Here is a 24,729-nt window from a genome sequence, read left to right as displayed (position 1 = left end):
TTGTTTTGTCGAAACAACCGATTGTTTATACTTAGGTGTTTTGAGAAAAAGATTGAAAACTGTTTTTAGAATGGTTGAACTGTTAAGAACCAAAACAACCGATTGATTCGAGGAAACAACCGATTGTTTGTTTTGGGACCATAACAAAATTTTTTTTTTTATCTTTGACTGAGCTTTAAATGTTTTAACTGCTTACGCTCCAGTCATTAAATGCTTTGACCAATCTTTTAATGCAATTTAAGAGTTTGTTAAGATTTGATAACAAACTACATCTTTGAATAAATTCAGAAAAACAGATTTGACAATCAATCTTTGATAAGTTTTTGCTAAGAGTTTTTGAGTTTTTCAAAGAGCTGAGATTGCTAAGAGTGTGTGATTGATCAAAGTTGTGGAATAGGATTCTGTTTGTATTGATTTCAGATTATCTTCTGTAACAAGTGCAATCCTTGTACTCTCTGTAAAACAAGTTTCGTTCCTCTGTTTGCTAAGATTGGCTGTGTGTTATTGAGGGGATCAAGATCAACAATCTTGGTGTAGGTGTGTTGACCAAGGAGAGTGTGTTTCTTCAGGTGTTCAAGGTAAACTCTTGGTTGTTGTGTAAGTGATCAAGGTGTGATTGCTTAGTGGATTTCCTCAGGGTTTCTGAGAAGACTGGATGTAGCTCAGGGTTTGGAGTGAACCAATATAAACAACTGTGTACAATCTCTCTATCTCTAACTCTTTAAATTTAGTTTTATTTGTTGTTTGCTGGTATAAACAACCGATTGTTTCGGTAAAACAACCGATTGTTTCGGTAAAACAACCGATTGTTTTTCTAGTATTGTTGTTTTTGTTTGCTGTTTTTGGTAAACTGAATTTCTTATGAATAGTTTCCAGAGATAAATTCATTCTTGTTTTAAAAGTTTACGAAAATTCTCTTTAAACAATTCAACCCCCTCTAGTTTAAAACCATCCATTCTAACATCAATAAAGATAGTAGAGTAATTCAAGCTGAAATGTTATATGTTTTTATTCATTAAAAATACAAACAAGTGAGAAGGATGAACCCTAATTCCAATTTTCCCAATTGACTCATCCAAATCATTACTTTGCTTTCTATTTAATTTCTTACAAATTCATGATACAAACAACCTTTCAAACAAACTTTTACATATTGTGCCTTCATGACCGAATTCTTAGATTCAATTTTGGAGAGGATTGGCGAAAGCTTCAATGGAGGAGGCATGCAAGAAGGCTCACATGGAGCTTGTGGTTTCTTTGGAGGTGCATGCCAAGTATGGAGAGTGATAGGTGAAGCCTAATCACTTGAGCTGGGTGGAGAGTTGAAGACTAAAGTGTCTATCCTAAAGAGGCAAGACAAGAGTGAGAATTGGCTCAATATTTTGGCAGCAATTTCACTCATTCATTAATCTTATAAAATGAGAGCCAAGCACCTCAATTTATAGGAGAGAGGGCTTAACATTTTGGAGCCAAAATTTGAAAATTTAAAATAAAACGCTCCAATGAGAAGGTTCCATGTGGAGTCATTCTTTCCTTGTTGAGCTCACACCTTCCATGTTAAATCCTCTCCACTCCTAGGTTTCCATGTGGACGTCCATGTGCTCCATGCCAAGGTGATTTTCGTTCTCCAAAATACCCTAGACGTTTTAGGATTACATTGGGCTTAAAGAAGCCTAATTATTACCCCAACTAGTCACTTTTAACCCTAACTAGACCTACTTTTACTATTGGCCCAAATACAAGCCTGAAAACCTATGGTACTGGCCCAAATATTTGGTCCAATTATTCTCTGCTACTAGGCCCAGTACATGGCCCATGAAATCCTAAACAACTTTATACAATTTATTTAAGCTAAAGCTTGGCCCACAAATAATGTTGAGTAGTCATCAAAAACTTAGTCTTGTATTCCTCTGGCCAAAGCTCTTGTTTATGTTTTGATGACTTGGAGGTCTTCTTGGATATGTTTGTACATTCCTTCATCATAGAGTTGTCATCTTGATTGGTCCTACAAAAAGAAACAAAAGCCCAATTAGACCCATCTTTGCAAATAAATCAATAAACAACCTCTAGGTCTTCATCCTCCTTATTATGTGGTTGTGTGTGGCTGGAGGCTCTGCCATCATATTGTCTTATATTTATTATACTTGATATTTTATTGATGTAATTGTTGATCTTATTTAAAACTTAAAGGCGAGTATATATTTCTTTTAAGAACATCTTTAGATCATTATACCGAATAACACATGTATTTGGTGTACTTGTTACATAACACAATTTTTTTCAAAAGCATTTTCAGTTGCAAGCATAAATAAGTTTCAAATGAAATAAGATTATTTGCAATATAAGTTATCTTACGATAAATCCTAATTGAAATAAGAGATGGTAAATGAAGATTACTTACTTAAATATCAGAAGGGTAGACCAGAGCATCAGATGTTCTTTCTTCGAGTCTTCTTACAAAACAAAAATGTTTGTAAATAAATTGGGCTCACTTTGGGGGTTCCAAATAGAAGAATAAACTAAAGTAAGGTGTGCTTAGTAATTTGGGCTTGTGCCAAGCCCACCTTTCATGAGAAGTGCTTCTAGGTTTAGGGTTTCTTTGATCTACCTTCTAGAAGACTTCTCACAAATGACACCCCTACCCCTCTATCTTGTTCTCCAAGACACTCTCAACTATAAATAGAGTGTCTTGCCTAATGTATTTAACACATTGAATTTTGAAAGTAAAGAAACTCTGCAGGAGTGTTATAGTGAGACTTGAGAGTTCTCACAGTGAGTCTCATCTTTTGTGTGTGAGCACTTCAAGTGGTAGCTTTTTAACCACTATCTTGGGGTGTCTCCTTCTCCAAGTGGCGTGACATCCCTTCTTCTTCCATAAGCTTTCTTCATCCCTTCCTCTTTTTGTCTTCCTTTTGCACCATCCATTCCATTCCTCTTTTTATTATTATGCTTGTCTTTTATTTTGGTTTTCAATTGTCATTATTCATCTCATGTTCTTTCCATTTTCATAATTTACTTTTATCATCATAATTACCATATTGTGTTTTTCTCTTTGCCCTCTAGAAGTGAACCTTCACACTTACTTAACCACTTGGTTAAGTTCATGTCCAGTGGGAATCTTCTTTGGGTTGTGACCATATTTGTTAATCTTAAAAAGCTTAAACAAAAGAGTAACCCATAAAATCTGCAATCTTAAAATCAACTCACATCATGTGGTAATCAGTGCATGATTTTAACTGGTGCTTATCTTTTTTGAGTTGATTTTCTTCTTTAAAATTGCAGCACATTAAATTCTTTCTTTTATCTTCAAGCAATTTCAATTCCGCCTTTAGATTCTTGTCATTTATAATTCCATATTTTTATTCATTAAGCACTTTAAATTCTGCTTTTTAATTTTTTTTGTCAATTTATTTTCCTTACACCTTTTCCCTGAGTCTTATGTTCTTAGTGTTTTTCGAGTCTTAAATTCATTCTACTTATTTTGATTTTAATTGTGAAAGGATAAAAGCGAATTAGAAGTGGTTTGAGTAGTGGTTGATTTAATTCCAAACATAGAATGCAAATGTTCATATGAATTGAATCCCAACCCAAATATCTTTTTCAAATATTGAAAAGTGATTTAAAAATATGCATGAAAAATGATATAGAAATTTTGAATCCATAAAAACAAAGACAAATAAAAATTGAGGGCATTCACATTTCAACTTTCACTTTTCAAATTCCAAAGAGGATTCTAAGTATATGGAAAATTGTTTTAAATATTTGTGGAATTTAATCCTTCTTGCTTTCATAATTTCTAAGGACATTAAACCTTCATAGTTAAAGTTCAAGTAAGTGTCTTTGAGTCTGTATAAGTGCTTTGTCATTGTCTTACTTCCATTTTGGTTTAGCTTTCTTTCTTTCAACTTTTCTTGCCTGTCTTTCAAATTTTCTTCAAATTTTATTGGGTTTCTTTAGTGAGCGAGTGAAAAGAGCATTGACCTTTTTCACTTTAAGTGTTTCTACCAAGTTTTTTAGAGTGCAAATCTTTCTTAAGTGAATTAAAATTTTGCCTTCCTTTACTAAATAGACAAGTGATACAAGTGAGTGAGTGAATTAAATTGTTACTTCACTAATTGTTTGCTTTCTTTTGTGCACAATCATGGATCATTTATCTTCGGGAGAGTCTTTAAAGCCACAATTTCCTCAAAGAGCATATTTTATAGGAGAGCTTGCGGATGCCAAGAGAAGCTTAGCCCACAAAGAAGAGGAAATGAGACAATTAGTGGAAAGAATGAAAACAAGCTAGAGAAAGGAGATGGGAGCCCAGAAGAGCTCCTAGACATTATATTGACTATGGGAGTCAAGAATTTTATAATTATAGGGCTAAAACAAGAGGGAGGGTGAATTGTTTTTGAAAGATTTTCGTAAGTATTGGAGATAGAGTGAAAGGCTATGAAGAATTAATCAATGGAAAAAACTGTCCAGCCAAATATAAAACAGTTTTAAGCTTGGTGCAGAAAATCAACCTGTTGTTTTACGAAATAACCGGTTTTTTTTATCAACAGTTTTATCAAAACAGATTTAAAGCAATTTAAAGAGTGTAAGGATAGAGAGATTCAAACAGAATGTTTATACTGGTTCACTAAACACCTGAGCTACATCCAATCCTCAGAAACCACTGAGAATTCACTATGTAATCAATCACAGATTACAAACAATACAACCACAAAGAGGTGATCTTGAAAGCACAAGACCCACTCACCCTCTTTGCAACCACACACCACTCAAAGAATATTGATCTTGATCCCCTCAAGAACACACAACACTTCTTGGCAACACCCTGTACATAAATACAATTATTAAGAAGGAAGGGAATAAAATACACCTGGGTAAATCACAAGATCAAAGTTCAGAAAACAAGACCCAATCCTATTACACACTTGAGATGATCCAAAAGCTCTTTGAAAACTGTTTTGGATTGATCTCTTTCTTAGTCAATGCATAGGAGCATAAAACCACCTTTTTATCTTTCAATCAAATGGTTAAAACAGTTACAAAAAAAGCCCAAAAGTTGTTGGAATCATTTAAAACAGAAAAAACCACTTAACAGAATTTTGTTAAGGTTTTCAGCAAAACAATCGGCTGATTTTTCGAAATAACCGATTGAATTTTATTTGAGAGCATAAAAATCCACTAAGTTTCAAATAACCTATTATTTCAAAATTTTAACTTGTTGAAATTTCACTTCCTTTTAGAAAATCCATCTTTTGAAAAAGTTAAAGATTCAATTGAGCTTGGATCAACTTAAGGAGTGAGTTAACAAGTTTGAAACAACTAGACACACACACACAACATCAACAAGGTCTTCAAGCATTCCACTTGGATTTGGAGACATCAAATCATCTTGTTCAACAAAAAAGAAGAAGAAGATTGGAAAGTGCACAACTTTGAAGAGAGGCGCCATCAACACCAACCACCAAAGTCTTATTTTCCTTTTGTTAAACTACCTAGTTTTAGTGGGGAAAGTGACCCCAATTTGTATTTAGGATGGGAAGCTAAAGTAGAACAAATCTTTAATGTGTATGAAATCGAAGAGGACTAGAAAGTTAAGGTAGCTTCCCTAGAGTTTTTAGACTATGCATGCAATGGTGACATCAAGTTGTAATGGACATTAGGCTAAAGAAGAGGCCAGTCATGGTCTCTTTGTATGATTTGAAAGAATGCATGCGCGCATGGTTTGTTCCTAATCATTATAGGAATGAACTCTTATTTAAGCTCCAACGACTTCATAAAAAACCTAGAATGGTAGATAAATATTTTAAGGACATAGAAACCACTTTGACTAAAATTAATGTGCATGATAGTGAAAAGTCAAAGATAGCTAGGTTTGTGAGTGGTTTAAGGAGAGAAATTAAAGATATTGTAGTGTTATATAAGTACTCTTCTTTAGAGAAATTGGTTCACCTAGCCATCAAGGTGGAATCACAACTTTTGAAGAAAACAAATTTCAAAACTGCTCATAATGAGGCTTCTAGAAATCTTCATGGAAGGATAAAAACAAAGTTTCTACAAAAACTTTTTCTTCAAATTTTTCAAAAGAAACCACTTCTCATCATAGAGTTTCTAAAGACCAACCTTCCACCTCTACCCCTAAGTCACCCACCAAAACCTCAAGTAGAAAATGTTTTAAATGTTTAGGTTTTGGGCACACAACTGCCAACTGTCCAACCAAAATAACAATGATGGTAAAGGGGAAGTTGTAGTGAGTGAACATAGTTCCCAATCCTCAAGATCTAGCTCCCCTACCTCTTCAAGAAGCCAAAGTGATGGAAGAGGCCCAAGCACAAGCCCACATGCAAGCCCACCAAAGGGTAGATTTGGGCCAATCATAGAGTTATGGCTAGGAGGATCCAAGAAGACGTTCTTTTACATGTTCAAATGCCATAAACTCTAGTGTAGAGTAGACTTTAATTTCTTGTCAAAATTAGCATAGGAACTTTATTTGTAATTTTCTTAGAATTAATTTTGGCACCTAAAACACCAACCTAGGTAAACTTAGAGTTTCTAAAAAAACCTCTAAATTTACCAAGGCCGGTCTAGAAAGCCCATGGAGGGGGTGAGCATAAAAACTAGACACACCCCTCCCCATGTACTCATTTGTGCACCCATGTGCCATGTGCACCCATGTGCTTCACATTTACATTTCATTTGGCTAGCATTAGGGTTGCATTATGGTCCTCCTTAGCCTATAAAAGGAGGAGCCTACACCTTGTATTTTCAAGTTTATTGTGAGTAAAGTTATGCTGCCATTTTGTGCCAAGCTTTGCTTCTCCCTAGAACTCTAGGCTCTAAACTTCACATCCTTCACCTTTCCTTGGGCTGGCCGAACCTCCCTATGTTCATACCTATCATGCACCTTCAAGATCAACACCACTCTTAGGAGGATCTTGCTCACACACCTTCATAGCTTCCACACCTTTTTCTTACATGATTCAAGAAGAACTTCATGAAATTTGCCATCATTTGGTATCATGAGCTTGGGTTCTTCAAGATGAGTTGCTTTTGGTCTTTTCATTTCTAGTTCTTCTTTATTTCATGTTGTTCATCTTATTTCCATAATTGTCTTGCTGTTTTTTGCATTTTAATTTGTTTTGGTGTGCTATTTGGAAGATACAACCGAAGCACTTTTGTTCAATTGATCTTGAACAATTTCTTGTGCAAATTGTGATAGGATTCCATACACCTTTGAGTTGCTGTTTTCTTTTAGGTTTTTGAGTCTTTATTGCACTTTTAATTTGGTTCATATTATGCTTTTGAGTCTTTAATTTCTGAATCCATATATGTTTTGTCAAGTCATGTTCATCCACAATGTCAACAATTCTTAGTAGTCCTTTATTTGGCTTGATTGTTTCTTGATTTTGGGTATCTTTATTTGCTTTGAATCTGATGTTCTTTGATCTTTTGGTGCGTTTTTAATTTTAGTTTGAGTTCCTATTTGTGTTTAGATCCTACACAAATTCTATTTCACAAATTCTATTGTGTTTAAATTTTGGTATCTTGCTGTTTTTGTTTCCAGTTTCCAGAATCCCCTGTTTCAAATTTTCTGTGCTGGCTGTTTTGTTCCAGAAAAATATTTTCACTCATAGGAAAATTTTGATTCTCTGGAATATGCAAGTTTGAAGTGTTATAGAAAGGAAAAAAAAAGAATTAGTTCAAAAGAATCAACAGAAAAAAAATGATAAATCTTTTAAAATCAGTGTGCAAATCTGAGGCGCTACAGCTGGCGTAACTGAACACCAAAATTGAAAAATTTATTAAAAAAAATTGGTGCATGCGTTTTGAGTGATTCCAAAGCCAGATTTTAGCTAAGATCTTGAATATCTTGAATATCAAATTTCAGAATCATATCTTAAAAACACAGCTCAGCATAAATTGGGGAAAAACACGTTTCTGGCCCACAACATTTTCCAGTGGTGCTGTTTTTTTTATTTGGTCATCTAATTCTAGTGCCATTCATAGGATTCTTTTGTGTGCCTACCTTTATTTTGGTACCTTTTATTTGCTTGCTTAATATTTCTTGGACCTCTTTCTAGTTGTCATAATCTAACTCCTTTTGGTGGTACTGTTTTATTCAATTAAATTGTTTCTTGCTTTTGTTCTTTGACCTCTAATTTGGTGCTGGAATTTATTTCTCCTTTGGTGCTTAATTGAATGGAAACTTGACTTGGGTAAGGTCTAGTCTTTTGATAGGTGCTGGAATTGGAGAATTAAAACATTCATTCTAAGGGGAAACAAAGCCAAGGCCGAAACAAGCTTTCTTGAAAAACACTACAAACACTTGGAGGGTCAACAAGCAAAGACAACAAGGAAGTGCATTTAGCAAAAAAAGGATCAACAAAGGGAGTTTTTCTTAATTTCCTTGCAACTTAATTTGTGTTAATTACCTCTTAATTACGATTTAGACGGTGAGTGTGTCTTCAAGGGCTCAAAGTGTCCAAGAAGCCTCACCTAGGGCCGACTAGTATAAAATTCTTAATTAGCAATTGTTAATTGTTTGTAATTGCCTTTTCTTTTGCTTAGTTAGTGACGCTTTGCATGCTTATTTTTGTTAAGTTTGTGATAAACCGTCTAGCTTTGTTAATTAGTTAGCATACATTGTTTTTCTTGCATTGAAAAAAAAGTTTGGATTTCTCAACTTAATTGTGTTTCAAGTGGTTTACTAAGAGAAAGCTTTGTGTGAAGACATTGAGGGATAGTTTTTGGCTAAGGCAAAGGCTTGGTATTTAAGTAGTCCACTGTGACTCACCTCCCTTACCTGGAAGACTACCTTCTTTGACTTCCCTAAATTTTTCTCAAGGTAAAATACTTCTACACACAAAGCTTTAGTCATGTCTTCTCACTCCTCTAAATCTCTTAAAAGTGAGGTGAAATCCTTGAAATCTCTTTTGAAACAACTTACTAAGGATATTCAATCAATTTCATCTAAACAATTGGAGAATGAGATCAAAACTAATGAATTGACTAAAGCAAAGAATGAGAAGTCTCAATTTTCAAAAAAATTACATTCTCATGCATCTAGCTCTAAACATCATGATTATCTTGGGGAAGAAAGTCTTAGGAAAAATGAATATCATCAACAATTCCCTAGGAGAGCTAGGAAAGAGAGACAAGAAAACCCAACCAAGCATATCTCTCACACTCCAGGTAGAGAAATTCCATGTTTAGAATACCTTGGCAATGATCAATTAGCATCTCAATGTTTCAATGAAAGATCTATGATCTTAAGGGACAAAGATGAGAATAGTAGCCAAGAAAAAGAAGCTAGTGAGAGTGAAGAAAATGTAAAAATAGAAAAGCAAGAGAAAACCCTTGGGAAACAAAAGGCGTGGGAGAAGAGTGTTCCTTCCCACAAGGTCATTCAACAAGAAGGAAAAGTTGAAAATACATTTGAAAATATACCTCTTGTTGAACAACCTAGCCTTACCTTTTGTAAAGGAACACTTGCAAGCCTAGAAAAAAAAGAAGAATCCTTAAAAAAGGCTTGCATAGATAAAAATATAGTAGATTATTTTACATACATGCCAAGATATCACCAAGTGAAGGTCAAGTCATCTATAGGCATCTACAAAGACAATTTTTTATGTGAATAGTGCCTAAAGAAACTTGTCATGTCTTATTGAGACAACCTTTGCAACGAATTGAAATTTCCATGAACAAAGGTTGTATCAACGAGACTACCTTCACATATAAAAGAGAAATTCTTCATGAAGGAGAACTCATGGGTCAAATTAGAGTTGATAAAACTCTAGAGCTTTTAAAAGGAAAATTATTGTCACCCATGAGAAAAGATGTTCAAAGACATTACCCTAGATACATTCTGTGTTTTAAAAATACATCTAAGGCGATGCCTCATGAACTCTATACTCCTTCACCTTTTGCAAATGATCCTTGGGAAGACATAAGCCTAAATTTCATATTAGATCTTCCTAGGACAACAAAAGGTTTTGATTCCATTTTCATGGACATGGATAAACTCTTCCTTAAAGAAGTGACAAGTCTTCATGATTTCTCTTCAAACTTAGTGTTGGATAGAGCTCCAAAATTTGAAAACCATCATTTGAGGATTCTCTTGGAAAAACTTGCAACTAAGTTGTCCTTTTCAAATTCTTATCATCCTCAAAAGAATGGTCAACATAAAATTGAAAACATAGCTCTTGTTACTATGCCTAGAGAAATCATGAAAGACAACCACAATTCTTGGGATGAGTATCCTTTTTCTATTGAGCAAGCATACAATACAGTAGTCCACAAGACTACTAATATTTCTACATTTGAAGTTGTATGTGAACATAGTCCTCTTTCTCTTTTTGCGTTGTTACCACTTCCTAAAGGAATTATGCCTAAGGAACAAGTAACCACTATTGAAAATTTTACATGGCATGAGAGGATTAGAGAACACATGCAACCATCAAAAGAAAAATATTGTAAAAAGTTGCCAAAAACAAAAGAAAAACAAAAATGGCAACTTCATAAAATTGATTTGTATATAACTGCTTCAACTAACTCATTTGCTTTATTTGATAATTCCCCTAGGTGGACGTTTGATCCGGGAGGGCAAGCATAGTTGAAGAAGCAAGAGGCTGCTATCCGAGATCAAATCTCTAGATCTGAGGATAGATCTTCTCAAGGAGAAGGAGATGATGGACACCATCCAGCCACATCCATTCCCCTAGCCATGAAGAAGAAGAAGCAATGGATTAGGACAAATCCTTTATAAGAAGGAGGGGATGATGGAAGAGGCCCAAGCACAAGCCCACATGCAAGCCCACCAAAGGGTAGATTTGGGCCAACCATAGAGTTATGGCCAAGAGGATCCAAGAAGACGTTCTTTTACATGTTCAAATGCCATAAACTCTAGTGTAGAGTAGACTTTAATTTCTTGTCAAAATTAGCATAGGAACTTTATTTGTAATTTTCTTAGAATTAATTTTGGCACCTAAAACACCAACCTAGGTAAACTTAGAGTTTCTAAAAAAACCTCTAAATTTACCAAGGCCGGTCTAGAAAGCCCATGGAGGGGGTGAGCATAAAAACTAGACACACCCCTCCCCATGTGCTCATTTGTGCACCCATGTGCCATGTGCACCCATGTGCTTCACATTTACATTTCATTTGGCTAGCATTAGGGTTGCATTATGGTCCTCCTTAGCCTATAAAAGGAGGAGCCTACACCTTGTATTTTCAAGTTTATTGTGAGTAAAGTTATGCTGCCATTTTGTGCCAAGCTTTGCTTCTCCCTAGAACTCTAGGCTCTAAACTTCACATCCTTCACCTTTCCTTGGGCTGGCCGAACCTCCCTATGTTCATACCTATCATGCACCTTCAAGATCAACACCACTCTTAGGAGGATCTTGCTCACACACCTTCATAGCTTCCGCATCTTTTTCTTACATGATTCAAGAAGACCTTCATGAAATTTGCCATCACAAAGTGAGGAAGATTATGAGTTACCTTGTGAAGGTAATTTGTTAGTAGTAAGGCGCATGCTTGAACAAACTCAAAAACCTTTTGATGAAAGTCAAAGGGAAAATACTTTTCATACAAGATTCCATATTAATGACAAATTATGTTCATTAATTGTTAACGGGGGTAGTTGCACAAATGTGGAAAGTACAAGAGTGGTGGATAAACTTGGATTAACCACCATCTCTCATACAAAGCCCTAGAAATTACAATGGCTTAGTGAAGAAGGAGAAATCATTGTTAAGAAACAAGTCCTCATAGCTTTCTCCATTGGAAAATATAAAGATGAAGTTTTTTGTGATTTTGTGCCAATGGAAGTCACACATGTGCTTTTGGGAAGCCCTTAGCAATATGATAAAAAGATTTTACATGATGGTTATACCAACAAAATTTCTTTCAACTACCAAGGGCATGAGATTATGTTAAAACCTCTCTCTCTTAAAGAGGTTAATGAGGATAAAATAAAAATGAAAACAAAAAAGAAAATGAAAAAGATAAAGAAAGAGGAGATGAAACGGGAATAAATACCTCACCTCACACTTCAAAAACAATCTTGTTCACCCGTACAACAATACAAACTGCACCTCCAAGGTCTTCTTCTTCCTTATCTTTTTCATTACATAATGATTCTAAATACTTGATAAAGAATTTGATAAAGAATTTTAAAGATGATATTCAAAAACCTCCTAAAGGTTCCCACCTTCTAAGAGGATTCTCACCAAAAAGTCATTTCATCCCCAAATATTCTTTCCAAACATTGTATGTATATAGAACTCACCCATATGAACTTCCAAAGCTTCATGAACATAAGTTTACTTCACAACCCACATCTTACAATGTCTTAATTGTGAACAAACTAACTATGTTATTTACAAGAGTTCTAAATTCATGGTCGAATTCTTTCCAACTTGGGGGGCATGATAAAACTGAATTAGCCAAGTAGATTACCAAGGAAACAAGAGATATTTCACACTTTGATCAATCATCTAAGCTTACAAGACAAGGCCCCACCAAAAATCGGAAGGACCTCGGCAGATGAAGAGCTGGGCATAGACCAGAGCATCAAATGTTCTTTCTTCTGGTCTTCTAACAAGAAAAAAATGTTTGTAAATAAATAGGACTCACTTTGGGGGTTCCAAATAGAAGAATAAATTAGAGTGGGGTGTGCTTAGTAATTTGAGTAGGTTGTGCTTAGTAATTTGGGCTTGTGCCAAGCCCATCTTTCATGACAAGTGCTTCTAGGTTTATGGTTTCTTTGACCTACCTTATAGAAGACTTCTCACAAATGACACCCACACCCCTTTATCTTGTTCTCCAAGACACTTTCTCCTATAAATACAGTGCCTTGCCTCATGTATTTATCACACTGAATTTTGAAAGTAAAGAAACTTTGCAGGAGTGTTGTTGTGAGACTTGAGAGTTCTCATAGTGGGTCTTATCTTGAGTGTGCGAGCACTTCATGTGGCGACTCTTTCACCACTCATCTTGGAGTGACTCCTTCTTCAAGTGGCATGACATCCCTTCTTCTTCCATAAGCTTTCTTCATCCCTTCATCTATTTGTCATCCTTTTGTGCCATCCATTCCATTCCTCTTTATATTATTATGCTTGTATTTTATTTTGGTTTTCACTTATCTTTCTTCATCTAATGTTCTTTCCATTTTCCCAATTTACCTTCATCATCATAATCACCATATTATGTTTTTCTCTTTGCCCTCTAGAAGTGAACCTTCACACTTACTTAACCACTTGGTTAAGTTTGTTTCCAGTGGGAATCTTCTTTGGGTTGTCACCATATTTGTTAATCTCAAAAAGCCTATACAAAAGAGTAACCCATAAGATCTGCAATCTTAAAATCAACTCACATCAAGTGATAAGGGTTTCTTGGTTATTCTAGATAAGTATAATAGAAGTGATACACTGATTATAATAATAAATATATATACCTTATATGATTATAACACTAAAGCTCAAATGTGGAAGAAATAGTAAGAATCGAACCAGAGGAAAACTGCAAAACATGGGCTACAATGGGAGATTTTAATGTTGTTAGAAATTCAAGGAATAGAACGAGTATCAATCATTATGCTAGTAGTAGAAGAGAAATTGAGAATTTCTCTTTGGGTTTTTCTAAACTTCTTCAATTTGAGATGATTTGATGGAAGGAGAAAAGATATGACAACAGAAGAATTGATCAAAATGGGCTAAGAATGAGTTTAGATCAATGTCTGTTGTAGGAGAATTTTGCTAGGAAGGAGGTTAGGTGATGAAATCCTAATTGATAAAGGACCTACTAAATCAGCCCAACCTTTTAGGAGGACAACCATGAACATGACATAAAACTAAGGGCTTGGCCAAGCACATCCCATTATTTAGGATCCTCAGGAGAAGAACACTTGAGCATGGACTAGAATATCAACTATTCTTTGTTTTAGTCCTTTTATAAGACATGATTAAATGTAATAAATTGGGCTCACATTGTCCCAGGAAAAATAACCCACCTTAGGCTTCTAGAAACCCTAGCTAGAGGAGCACGTGTGGTCACACTTTCCACATTAAGAGCCTAAACATGTTTAATTTGAATTTTGAATTTCCCTCCACCCACTAAGCTCACGACATCTCATGTTATAAATTGGTGGATTTATCTTTTGTAATTCACAACATATTTTTAGTAAATAAACTATGCGCGAGTAATTTTCTAAGAGTCTAAAATTCTCTGAGTCTTATCTTGGCTAGAGATGCTTGAAGTGGTGAATCCCTTCATCACTTATCTTCGAATTACCATCCTCCAAGTGGTGTGAGAACCTCCATTCTTCCACCTCCATGAATGAGTACAACCATTTAAGTTTCATTTATTCTTCTCTAATTCCATGCCTTTCATTTTAACCAATTCTATTATATTTTGAGTTCTTATTTTCCGCTTGTATATTTTCCTTTGTGTGAGTCTTTTTCCTTTGCTATTTGAAGAGAACCTTCACACTTACTTAATCACTTGGTTAAGTTCATATCTAGTGACAATCTTCACTAAGTCATCACCATAAATGTTAATCCAAGTGAAACCTTTAAAAATATGTGTAATTCTAAAATCAATTCATATCATTAGGTCAACCTTCTAGCTATCTCTAAGACTTCACTAAAGAGTGAGAGCAAGATAAAAGAGAGACTTGAGAGAAAGTTTTGAAACCAAACAGGTAGAAATTTATTACACAATTCAAGTCTAAGAATTACATAAGCGAAACTCTCTACTTATAGAGTTAGAAATGTCCCAAAGTGACTATTAGAACTATAAAAAACTCTCAATTCATGGAGTGGCATGTAGTAACTTAAAAATTATCCATTTTTTGATTGTTATTGTAATATTTCTTGAAAAGCTCTCCATTAGAAAATGGACGTGTGGTATAAGGGAGAGGAGAAGACAAGCATAAGATGCGCCATGTGCTTCATGAAGAAGAGGAAAAACCACCTTGTGGAAAAGGAAGAAGACTCACACGAAGGAAGTCATCTTGGAAGATTATGTGAAGCCTTGTGTGTGCCATATAGGCATCCCTCTTGGCTTCTCTAAATCCCTAAAATCTTAGATTATAATGGCTCAAATACAAGGCCCAAAAATCCTATACAAAAATTAAAGACTGAAATGGAAATCTTATTTACTCAATACAATTTTTACAAGGCTACAAAACGAGAATTCTCTAGAAAAAGAACTTCTAATCAAAATTTCCTCTCTTCTTAACCTAGTTATTTTGGTGGTTAGGATGGTCCTTCCTCCCTCTTCAAAAGCATCTGTCCTCAAATCCCGACTTTCTACTCCAAGGTTGCCACCTTTATATTTGTATTCTCTTTATTGTGCTCTAGGATCAAACACCATCGTGCAGAAATAAGAAAATAGTAAAACAGATGGCATTTGTTCAAAGAGAACAAGAACAAAAGTAGAAGAAAGGACCTTGCTTCCAAGGTCATTGTACCCCTTTCCTAATAGGTAGACAAGATTAATCCAAGGAGTATGATTTTATTTTTGTTTCTCTACCTTGTGAAGTTGCTTAATCTTTTGATCATCTTCTTTAGGAAACACTGCACTAAGTTTTTCTCTATAATAATTTTCATGTATACTTGATGTTAGAATTGTATGCCTTAAACAAGAGAAGGAAAAAATTGTTTATGAAAGATTTTCACAAACATTGAAGGTAAATTGAAAGTCAGTGAAGAATCAATCAATTAGAAAACTGTACAGCCAATTAGAAAATTGTTTTTAGTTTGATTGCAGAAAATCAACCGGTTGTTTTTGTGAAACAATCAGTTGTTTATACCAGTAGTGTTGAAAATCAAAGCAAAACTAGTTTTAAAGAGAGTAAGAATAAAGAGATTAACAAAAAATGTTTATACTAGCTCACTCTTTACCAAGAGCTACATCTAGTCCTCAACAACCACTAAGAATTCATTAAGTAATCAAACCTTGATTACAAACAACACAACAAAGTGATGATCTTGAACCCTTCCATAACACACACCACCTTTGGAAAACACCATAGTTTTTAGAACGACCTCTGAAATTGCACAACACCAATTCACACAGAATTACAGTGATCAAGAAAGAAAGAATGAAATACACTTGGGTACAATCAATGATTAAAGTACAGAGAATATAGGACAATCCTATTTCACACTTGAGAATGATCCAAAGCACTTTGAAATCTTAGAAAACTGACTCGAATGATTTCTCTTAGTTGATCTTTGACCAGAAGCATAAAAGAACTTATTTAAACTCCAATCAGATGGTCAAAGCATTTATTTCAAGAACCAAAATTAGTTTTAGTCAATTAACATTCTCAGAAAATCAATCGATTGAAAACATGAATCAATCGATTGAATTGGTTTGACAACAAGTCAAGTTTTTTCAAATCCTTTTCAAAATACACTAAGTGTAAAATTACCGATTGAATCGACATTTCAACAGGTTGAATATTAACACTCTTTAGAAAACACATATTTTTCAAAAGGATTGAGATTCAATTAACCTTGGATTTATAAAGAATGGATTTGGAGACATCAAAGCACCTTGTTTAACACTTGATCTAGCACAATATAGAGATTGTTCAAAATTAAACTTTGTTTGCATTTGGTTTTCCTCTATTTGTAAAGGTATTGAAAAACTAACCGCAAACTTATATTTTTTCTGAGTGAAAGTGATTTTATTAAAATGACCATGGTAAACATGAGTACGATCAAATTTCTCAGGTCGTTCTGATAAAATATTACAAGCTTCTAAAGGCATAATGTGACTCAAAATCATAACGAATTTGTTCTCTTTTCATGATTTTAAACTACTCTTATTTTATCTTCGTTTATGCACCTATATTCATGGTTGATTCTCTTTTAATATATATTACTTTTTCTATCTTTAAAATGATTTTAATAGTTATATAGTAAACAAATAATACAAAAATCTTAATTTTATCAAGGGTTTCTTTACTGAGGTTACAATAACCTCCATTAAAACATACACCACTTGGAGTTTTTCAAACCCCCGTTAAGTGTTGACAGTTTTTAAACAAATCGTAGGAAAGCTTATATTATTTAAAAAAAAATTACATAGTATCACTCTTACGCACTGTTTTACAAAACATTCACCAATGCGTAACTTCATTGTCGCAAGGCGCAACTTCATTTAAGGCAAAGCGTTCTCAGAGGAAAAATATTCCTATGGCAGCTTCATTTCAAAGTTAAAATGTTCTCAGAGGAAAAACGTTCCCAAGGGCGTAGTTTCATTTTAGAGGAAAAACGTTCATACAACCCGAGTTTCATTTCAAAGGAAATCACGTTTGCACGAATTTTCCACTGTATATCATATTCAACTCTTTTGATTTCTTCATTCCTCAATTGATATTCTATCTGCTTGTGCCCTAATTGGTTTGTCAAAATTAATTGTCACTTTCCCAATTTCGCACGACTTAGATCATTTTTGTGGCTAACTCTTAGTGTGTTTTATGTTTTTGTGAACAAATTATTTTTAGATGGTGCATTTTCTATAGAGATTGTGGTGTGTTTTCGTTCTAGGAACTATCGTACATTTTGGGGTTTCAGTACCCCAAGTCTATTTATTACTTGCGTATCTCGACATTTTATCCCTTGGATTTATTATTTTATTTTTGGATTTTTGCATTATGAGTAGCTTAGGATTATGAATTCCGCTATTAATCTTGATTGTAAGCAGACCCACCTAAAATGTGTTCCACTATGAGAACACTGCTCATTGACAACAACACAAGATACAATAGTTAATTGTCTGGGAATAAAATTTTGACAGGATTAATGCAGTAAAAATTGTTGTATGCTTCAAATTTCCCTGTTTGTGTTTTATTACATATGTTATACATAAAAGAATAATCTACATGTACTCATTCTAGGAGTACCCTTATTAAAAGTTACACAAAATTCAATTGTGTTAAGGGGTGAAATAATTTACTATTATATTTGTTTTATTACATAAAATTGAATTTATTATTCTATCCAAGCATATGCTACCATTCTAATTAATATCCCTCATATTGGACTTTAAGAGAGATAAGTTTTGTTTGGAATTTTTTAACTTTTCAAAATTAATCATTTTCATTTGAAATATTCTTTTATAATAATCTTTTACTTTCAATGCTCTGAATTCCGTTAGATTCTTGAATTAGTTTAGGCAACAAATTGGGTTGCAGAATGTGTACTGTAATTGTAAATTGAAAAAGCTAAAAAAATCTTTTAGTCAAGTTTGGCATAACAACCACCAGGTTTTGGAAGAGAAATGGAGGTGGAGAAATTTGAATTTCACCCTTTAGCATCTTCACCACAATACTCATAAAGGTCTATCATTTAGGTGAATATTGAACACACCACAAAGCCAACTTTTACATTCTCTCACCTTTAAAAATGAAAAGTTAGTGTGGAGACTTAACCATGCATTAATTTTAAGAATTGAATCTACCTTTAAAAATGAGAAAATTATAATAATTCATAGGCATCTGTTATTGCTATAGAAGTTCGTACATAATTTAAGATGATTATAATAAAAAATAGCAAAATAAACGTTTTTTAATTAGATATGTACTATTATTTATAAGAATTATAAAAGTAAACTTTACTAGTCAAATGTTTGACTAGATCCATCAACTCAATGTTATGCCATAAATATTTATGTGTACATGTTATCAACTACATGATGTGATGCAATCCTAGCTTTTGCATCTTTATTTGTACTTCTTCTTCGTTGTTTTGATTTGAATTATCTTCTACGGATGATGAAGACTACTGCGGAAGCATGAAGAGTTGTAGAAATTTGAAAGAGATGAAAATTATGACGTTGAATCTAAGTGATGTTAGGCCAACACTTAGTTTCTAGAGTGATGTTAAACCAACACTTAGTTTCTAGAGTGAGGTTCGGTCAACACTACTAGGAGGAGTCTCGAATTTGTCTAGTAGGAAGACAACTCTGGATAGAACTTTGAACAAGTAAAAGTGTCTCAATTGGACAACATATCATTACTCAAATTAAAGTTAAAAATCATGTACAAAAATTTCCTATTTATAGGAGAAAGTATGTTAAAACCTCATGCCTTCCTTGCTTACATTTCTATTTGGATTTGAAAAACAGTATTTATTCCATATATAGAAATTAAAATATGGGTCTAATATAAATTATTTTAGATATGTGTGACTTTTTTTGTTTGGGTGGTGAAGTATGACTTTATATATCCATCCACGTATGACTTTATCATATGTTTTTTAACTTAAATTATATATCGAGAGGAATTATTTGAATTATAAGGCCAAAACAATACAAAGTCAAAAGATAATAGTATAATAAATTTCGAAAGTAGATATCTCATGTTCATATCATCAAGTGGGTAATATTGAGACAAAGTCTAAAGTGATATCTGATTTAGTTAACGAGCTTCAAACCTTATATCATGGCACAACAAAAAGCAGCTTGTGTAGCCTTGTGAACTGCTGAAGCTAAGTCTATAGCTGCAGGGAGCTGTTGTGCAAAGTCCTTATGGATCAAGCAACAACTAGAGGACTTTGGGTTGAAAGTCAGCAAGGTCCCTTTATTTTGTGACAACACGAGTGCAATAAATCTCAGAAAAAACTAGGTTCAGCACTCCAGAACCAAACACATTGAGATTCGACATCACTTTATTCGTGATCATGTCAGTAATGGTGACTGTGAGATTCAATTTGTTGCCATTGAAAGCCAGCTTGCAAACATTTTCACAAAACCCTTATCCAAAGACAAGTTTTATTCATTAAGAAATGAATTGGGAATAGTTTATCTACAAGCCTTATCTTAAATTCATGCTGTTTTTTAATCCTTCTTTCATTCTATTTGTGAAGACAAATAGGGGGAGAAGTGAGTTTTAGGTTGTAATGTTCCTATATTTGCATTTGTTTTGCTTTGCACATTTGATTGAACATTGCTCTAACTGGTTTTTTGACTTGTTATAAAACTCTTATACATATTTTAATCGGTTATTCCTGTGAAATAACCGATTGTTTTTCTGATGCTGCACCTATGCATGTTTGACTGGTTTCTCACATTGATTTGGTTGATGTTCCTTTTAGGAAAATTTGGCTTATGTTTTGTACCGCCCTGGTAGTCGGAAGTGATGACGTGGCATCCAGCTACAGTATAGGCGTGTTGACAAGGCGCCAGGTTGGCAGAAGGGAAGGAAGTCGAGGGGCTCGTGAAGTCGCCAGTTATTAAGTTGGCGTGTTCCGATCTCCAGCATACCAGAACCGGCGATCACCCGGTTAAAGATGAAGTCGCCAGATGTAAACTCAGGCGACCTAGTGATTGGAGATCGCCAGAGCAAGCACATCGCCAGAGATGAAGGTGGTGCAGATTATGAAGGCGGCCGGCGAGACCACAGGGAAGGTGTACGAAGGCCTCCTAACTCGCCATTTCCAGTAGAGATCGCACTCCCAAGTTAGCTATGCACTGGGCAGTACCATGCATATAAGTAACTTAGCAAAATGAGAGTAGAAGCAGCGCCCAAGTCAAGGAGGCTCCAGATGAAGGCACGTGTACAACTAGATGCGAGCCACGTGTCCGAGTCTGTAACTGCCAGGAGAGAGAAAGTAACCAGGTATATAAGAGTTCTCAACGAACTTTCTGAGGTACGCGCGTTCAGATTACACTCTTTACGCTTGCGAGTTATAGAGCTTACTGTGAGAGAGAATTTGCACGGTTCCTGTTCTCTTAGTATTTGGTGATTCGGTCACTGACTTGGGCGTTGGAGTGCGATCGGCCGCAGCGGCGCCGTTCTGTTCCCTTGCAGGTTCTTGAGGTGGATCTCGAAGAGGAACGGAGGTTTGAAGCGGTGCGCACGTCGATCCCTTGACGAGGCAGTTTCCAGCGTTCCGGTCAACAGGCAGGATCATGTTTCTTTTTGGAAATGATCTAGTGGAAACTAGTTTATGGTGCCTGATTAATCTGGAATAGATTATCCTATATTTCCAATTTTGCTTGTGAATGCAAGTTAAGCAAGATTCTAAACAGAACATTCCAAAAAGCATCCCAGGGATTTGTCTTCATCAAATAGGGGGAGATTGTAGAACATGGAAGCTTTGATGAACAAAATTTGTGATGAAGGCTTGATGCTTTGCTGCTTTGTTTGGAGCTTAGTTCTAGGGTGTTTAGAATTCTTGTAAATATCATTCTTAATCCTATGCACAAGCTGAATCAATCTGTTTTAAAAGAGAAAAATGTTTTTCTAAGCAAAGAGAAAAACAACCGGTTGAAATCACGATATAATCGGTTGTTTTACACTTAGCTTGTTTGAAGGTTTTCAAAACTGTTTTTGACTTGGTTGACTAACTGTCAAAACCAATTCAACCGGTTAAAACGACATTTCAACCGACTGATTGTCACATTTCTTAATAGGACTCCTATTTATAGGAGAAAGTCTCTTAAAACCTATCAAATGAGAATGCGACAAGTGCCACCACCTTATTGGTGCAAATACTCTCAATTGAGGAAAAGACATGTGGAGTTTCATGCCTTCCTTGCCTACATTTCTATTTGGATTTGAAAAACAGTATTTATTCCATATACAGAAATTAAAATATGGGTCTAATATAAATTATTTTAGATATGTGTGACTTTTTTGTTTGGGTGGTGAAGTATGACTTTATATATCCATCCACGTATGACTTTATCATATGTTTTTTAACTTAAATTATATATCGAGAGGAATTATTTGAATTATAAGGCCAAAACAATACAAAGTCAAAAGATAATAGTATAATAAATTTAGAAAGTAGAAATCTCATGTTCATATCATCAAGTGGGTAATATTGAGACAAAGTCTAAAGTGATATTTGATTTAGTTAACGAGCTTCCCAGAATAAAATAATATCACAGTAACGTCTTACCGAAACACTTATTTCTTTTTGATGTGGAAAATTTCATCGGTCTTCTCTTTGTGAATGGAAAATTCTGCAAAGATACGAAGGTGGTGAAAGCTGAAGATTTCTTCAAGCATGTGGAACCTGCGAAGACTGAGAATCCACTAGGATCACAAGTGACTCAAGTGTTTGTTGATCAACTACCTGGACTAAACACATTGGGCATATCTTTGGCTCGCATAGATTTTGCACCAAAGGGTTTAAACCCTCCCCACACTCACCCTCGGGGCACAGAGATCCTTATTGTTGTTGAGGGTACTCTTTATGTTGGATTTGTTACTTCCAATCAAGATGGAAACCGTCTCTTTACCAAAGTTTTGAACAAGGGCGATGTCTTTGTCTTCCCAATTGGTCTCATTCATTTCCAACTTAATGTTGGATACGGCAATGCTGTTGCAATTGCTGGTCTTAGCAGCCAAAATCCAGGAACTATCACTATTGCAAATGCTTTGTTTAAATCTGATCCACCTATTTCTCCTGAGGTTCTAACCAAGGCTTTTCAGGTCGACAAGAGCACAATTGATTATCTTCAAAAGCAATCTTGGTATGACAACAACTAATTTCTATTTTTCGATTATGGACCCTCATTTCTCCTCTCCTCTCGATAATTCACTCTTGTAATAACTATATCTATTTACTTTCTTCTTTCATCTAAATACTCTTGTTTCTAAGTTTAGATGAGCAATAAAATCCCTATTTAACTTTTATCCTTTTGAAGTGTATTTTCCACTTAACCATTGTGAAACACTTTTATATGTCTCCTTTTTATCATTAATCTCTTATAAGATCTTCTATCACTCACACCACTATAATAAAATTATTAAATAAAAATTAATTTTAAAGATCAAAATGATTAATTATTATATTGATTTTGTTGAACAAGATGCTTTGATGTCTCCAAAACCAAGAGAAAAGCTTGAAGACCTTGTTGTTGGGTGTGTGTGTTGTCTAATTGTTTGAAACTTGTTAATTCACTCCTTAAGATGATCCAAATTCATTTGAATCTTTAACCTTTTGAAAAGATGAGTTTCTAAAATGCTGTTGAAACCGGTTGTTTTACCTTAGTAGTTTCAACAAGTTGAAATTTCGAAACAACAGGTTGTTTTACCTTAGCAGTTTTTGAAAAAGTTTTGAAAAGCTTGACTTTGTTGTCAAGTCAATTCAACCGATTGTTTCGACAAAACAATCGATTGTTTTTCTGAAAATCTTAACAAAATTCTGTTAAGTGGTTTTAATATGTTTTAAATGATCCTAACTACCTTGGCTCCTTTATTAAATGTTTTTTACCAGTTGGTTGGTCTATATAAAGGTGGTTTTACGCTCTTAATCTTGAAGTAAGAGAAAGAGTTTATCAAAACAGTTTTTCCAAGATTTGAAAGAGCTTTGGATCATTCTTAGGTGTGTGGAATAGGATTGGGTTGTAATTCTGAACTTTAAGTTTTGTAATATCCAGGTGTATTCTACTCCCTTCTTCCTTGATTACTGTATTTTTGTATTTGTGTTGCCAAGGAGTGTTGTGTGTTCTTGAGGTGTTCAAGATCAACATTCTTGGTGTGGTTTGCCAAAGGTAGTGTGTTTCTTGAGGGGTTCAAGGTCACTACTTTGGTGTGTGGTGTTTGTAATCTGGTTTTGATTGCATAGTGGATTACCTAGTGGTTTCTGGGGACTGGATGTAGCTCTTGGTCTAAGGGTGAACCTATAAATTGCTTGTGTGCTTATCTCCTACCCTTAACTCTTTAAATTCTGTTTTTAAGCTGTTTAAGTTCTAACTGGTATAAATAACCGATTGTTTTTCTGATATCATCTTAAAACAGTTTTGAGTCTTTGTTTCCTTGATTCTTTTCTTTGTAATTCAGCATTGAATTTCATTATACCTTCAAAGTTTGCGAAAATCTCTTATAAACAATTCACCCCCTCTTGTTTAAAGCTATATATTCTAACAGATTTGATACAACATATTTAATATGTGAATGTCATTTATATAAAATAATAATTTGTGAATATCTTATGAAATTCGTTTTTTCTTTTAATCCATTGTCCTGGTTCACATCTTAATTTTGTTGTAATTCAAAATCTTTAGCAAGAATAGATGAATTCATACTTGGTAAATCATAATTTTTAAAACAATAATATAATAAAAAATTAAACAATTTGAAATGAAAATAACTCAAATTCAACCTATTTAAATTTTTATAAATTGTAAAAAAAATTATTCTTTAATGTTATTGTTCACCAAAGAGTTCTTTCCTTTATTTTATTTATTGATTAAACTTGTAATTCTTAGGATTTAATTATTGTAAACTTAGGCATAATAGAAAAGTTTAGAATAAGGCTTTAGTTGGGCTCAATAAAAGAAACATATGACATTTTTAATCTTCAAGTTCTTCATGAGAAGAATTATATTCAACAAATACACCATAGCTGCAACAATATTAAGTATGTTTCTTTTTATCAAACCCAAAAGAGTCACGGGGAAAGTAAAAAGATGACAACTAATTAAAGAAATTTGAGGTAAAGCAGCATAACATTTGTTGTCATATTTGAAATATGAACTTTTAGCATATTAAGGTGTTTAGACTGTGATTTTTAAATACATTAAGCGACAAATTTAAAATCATAAACATTGTCTAAAGTAATTGAATATACACAATGACTCAAGTTATCGCGTATATTTTTCTATATGACGACAATTTTTGTGTGAATTGTTGCCAATGTATACCTCATAGGCAAAGGTTAGTTGACCAATCATCGCCTAATGAGAGAGCCATATAAAAAAGCACAA

At 34.2% G+C, this 24,729-nt stretch overlaps 1 protein-coding gene across 1 annotated transcript; it reads left to right on the top strand.

Moving 5' to 3' along the window:
- The first annotated feature begins 1,212 nt into the window (after positions 1 to 1,212).
- Positions 1,213 to 22,514, top strand: LOC137825021 (germin-like protein subfamily 1 member 7). Its single transcript, XM_068630693.1, has 2 exons — positions 1,213 to 1,274; positions 21,904 to 22,514. The coding sequence occupies exons 1-2, from the start codon at positions 1,213 to 1,215 to the stop codon at positions 22,505 to 22,507; spliced, it is 666 nt and encodes a 221-aa protein (XP_068486794.1). The 3' UTR covers positions 22,508 to 22,514.
- Positions 22,515 to 24,729: the final 2,215 nt, after the last annotated feature.

The sequence above is a fragment of the Phaseolus vulgaris genome, chromosome 8, assembly GCF_000499845.2.
Source record: "Phaseolus vulgaris cultivar G19833 chromosome 8, P. vulgaris v2.0, whole genome shotgun sequence".
Taxonomy (NCBI): domain Eukaryota; kingdom Viridiplantae; phylum Streptophyta; class Magnoliopsida; order Fabales; family Fabaceae; genus Phaseolus; species Phaseolus vulgaris.
This window is presented reverse-complemented; position numbering and strand designations above follow the sequence as displayed.

Coding starts and splice junctions, on each gene's coding strand:
- LOC137825021 (XM_068630693.1), top strand. CDS start 1,213: ATGGAGGAGGCATGCAAGAAGGCTCACATGGAGCTTGTGGTTTCTTTG. Junction 1,275..21,903: donor TCTTTGGAGGTGCATGCCAA/GTATGGAGAGTG, acceptor ATAATATCACAG/TAACGTCTTACCGAAACACT.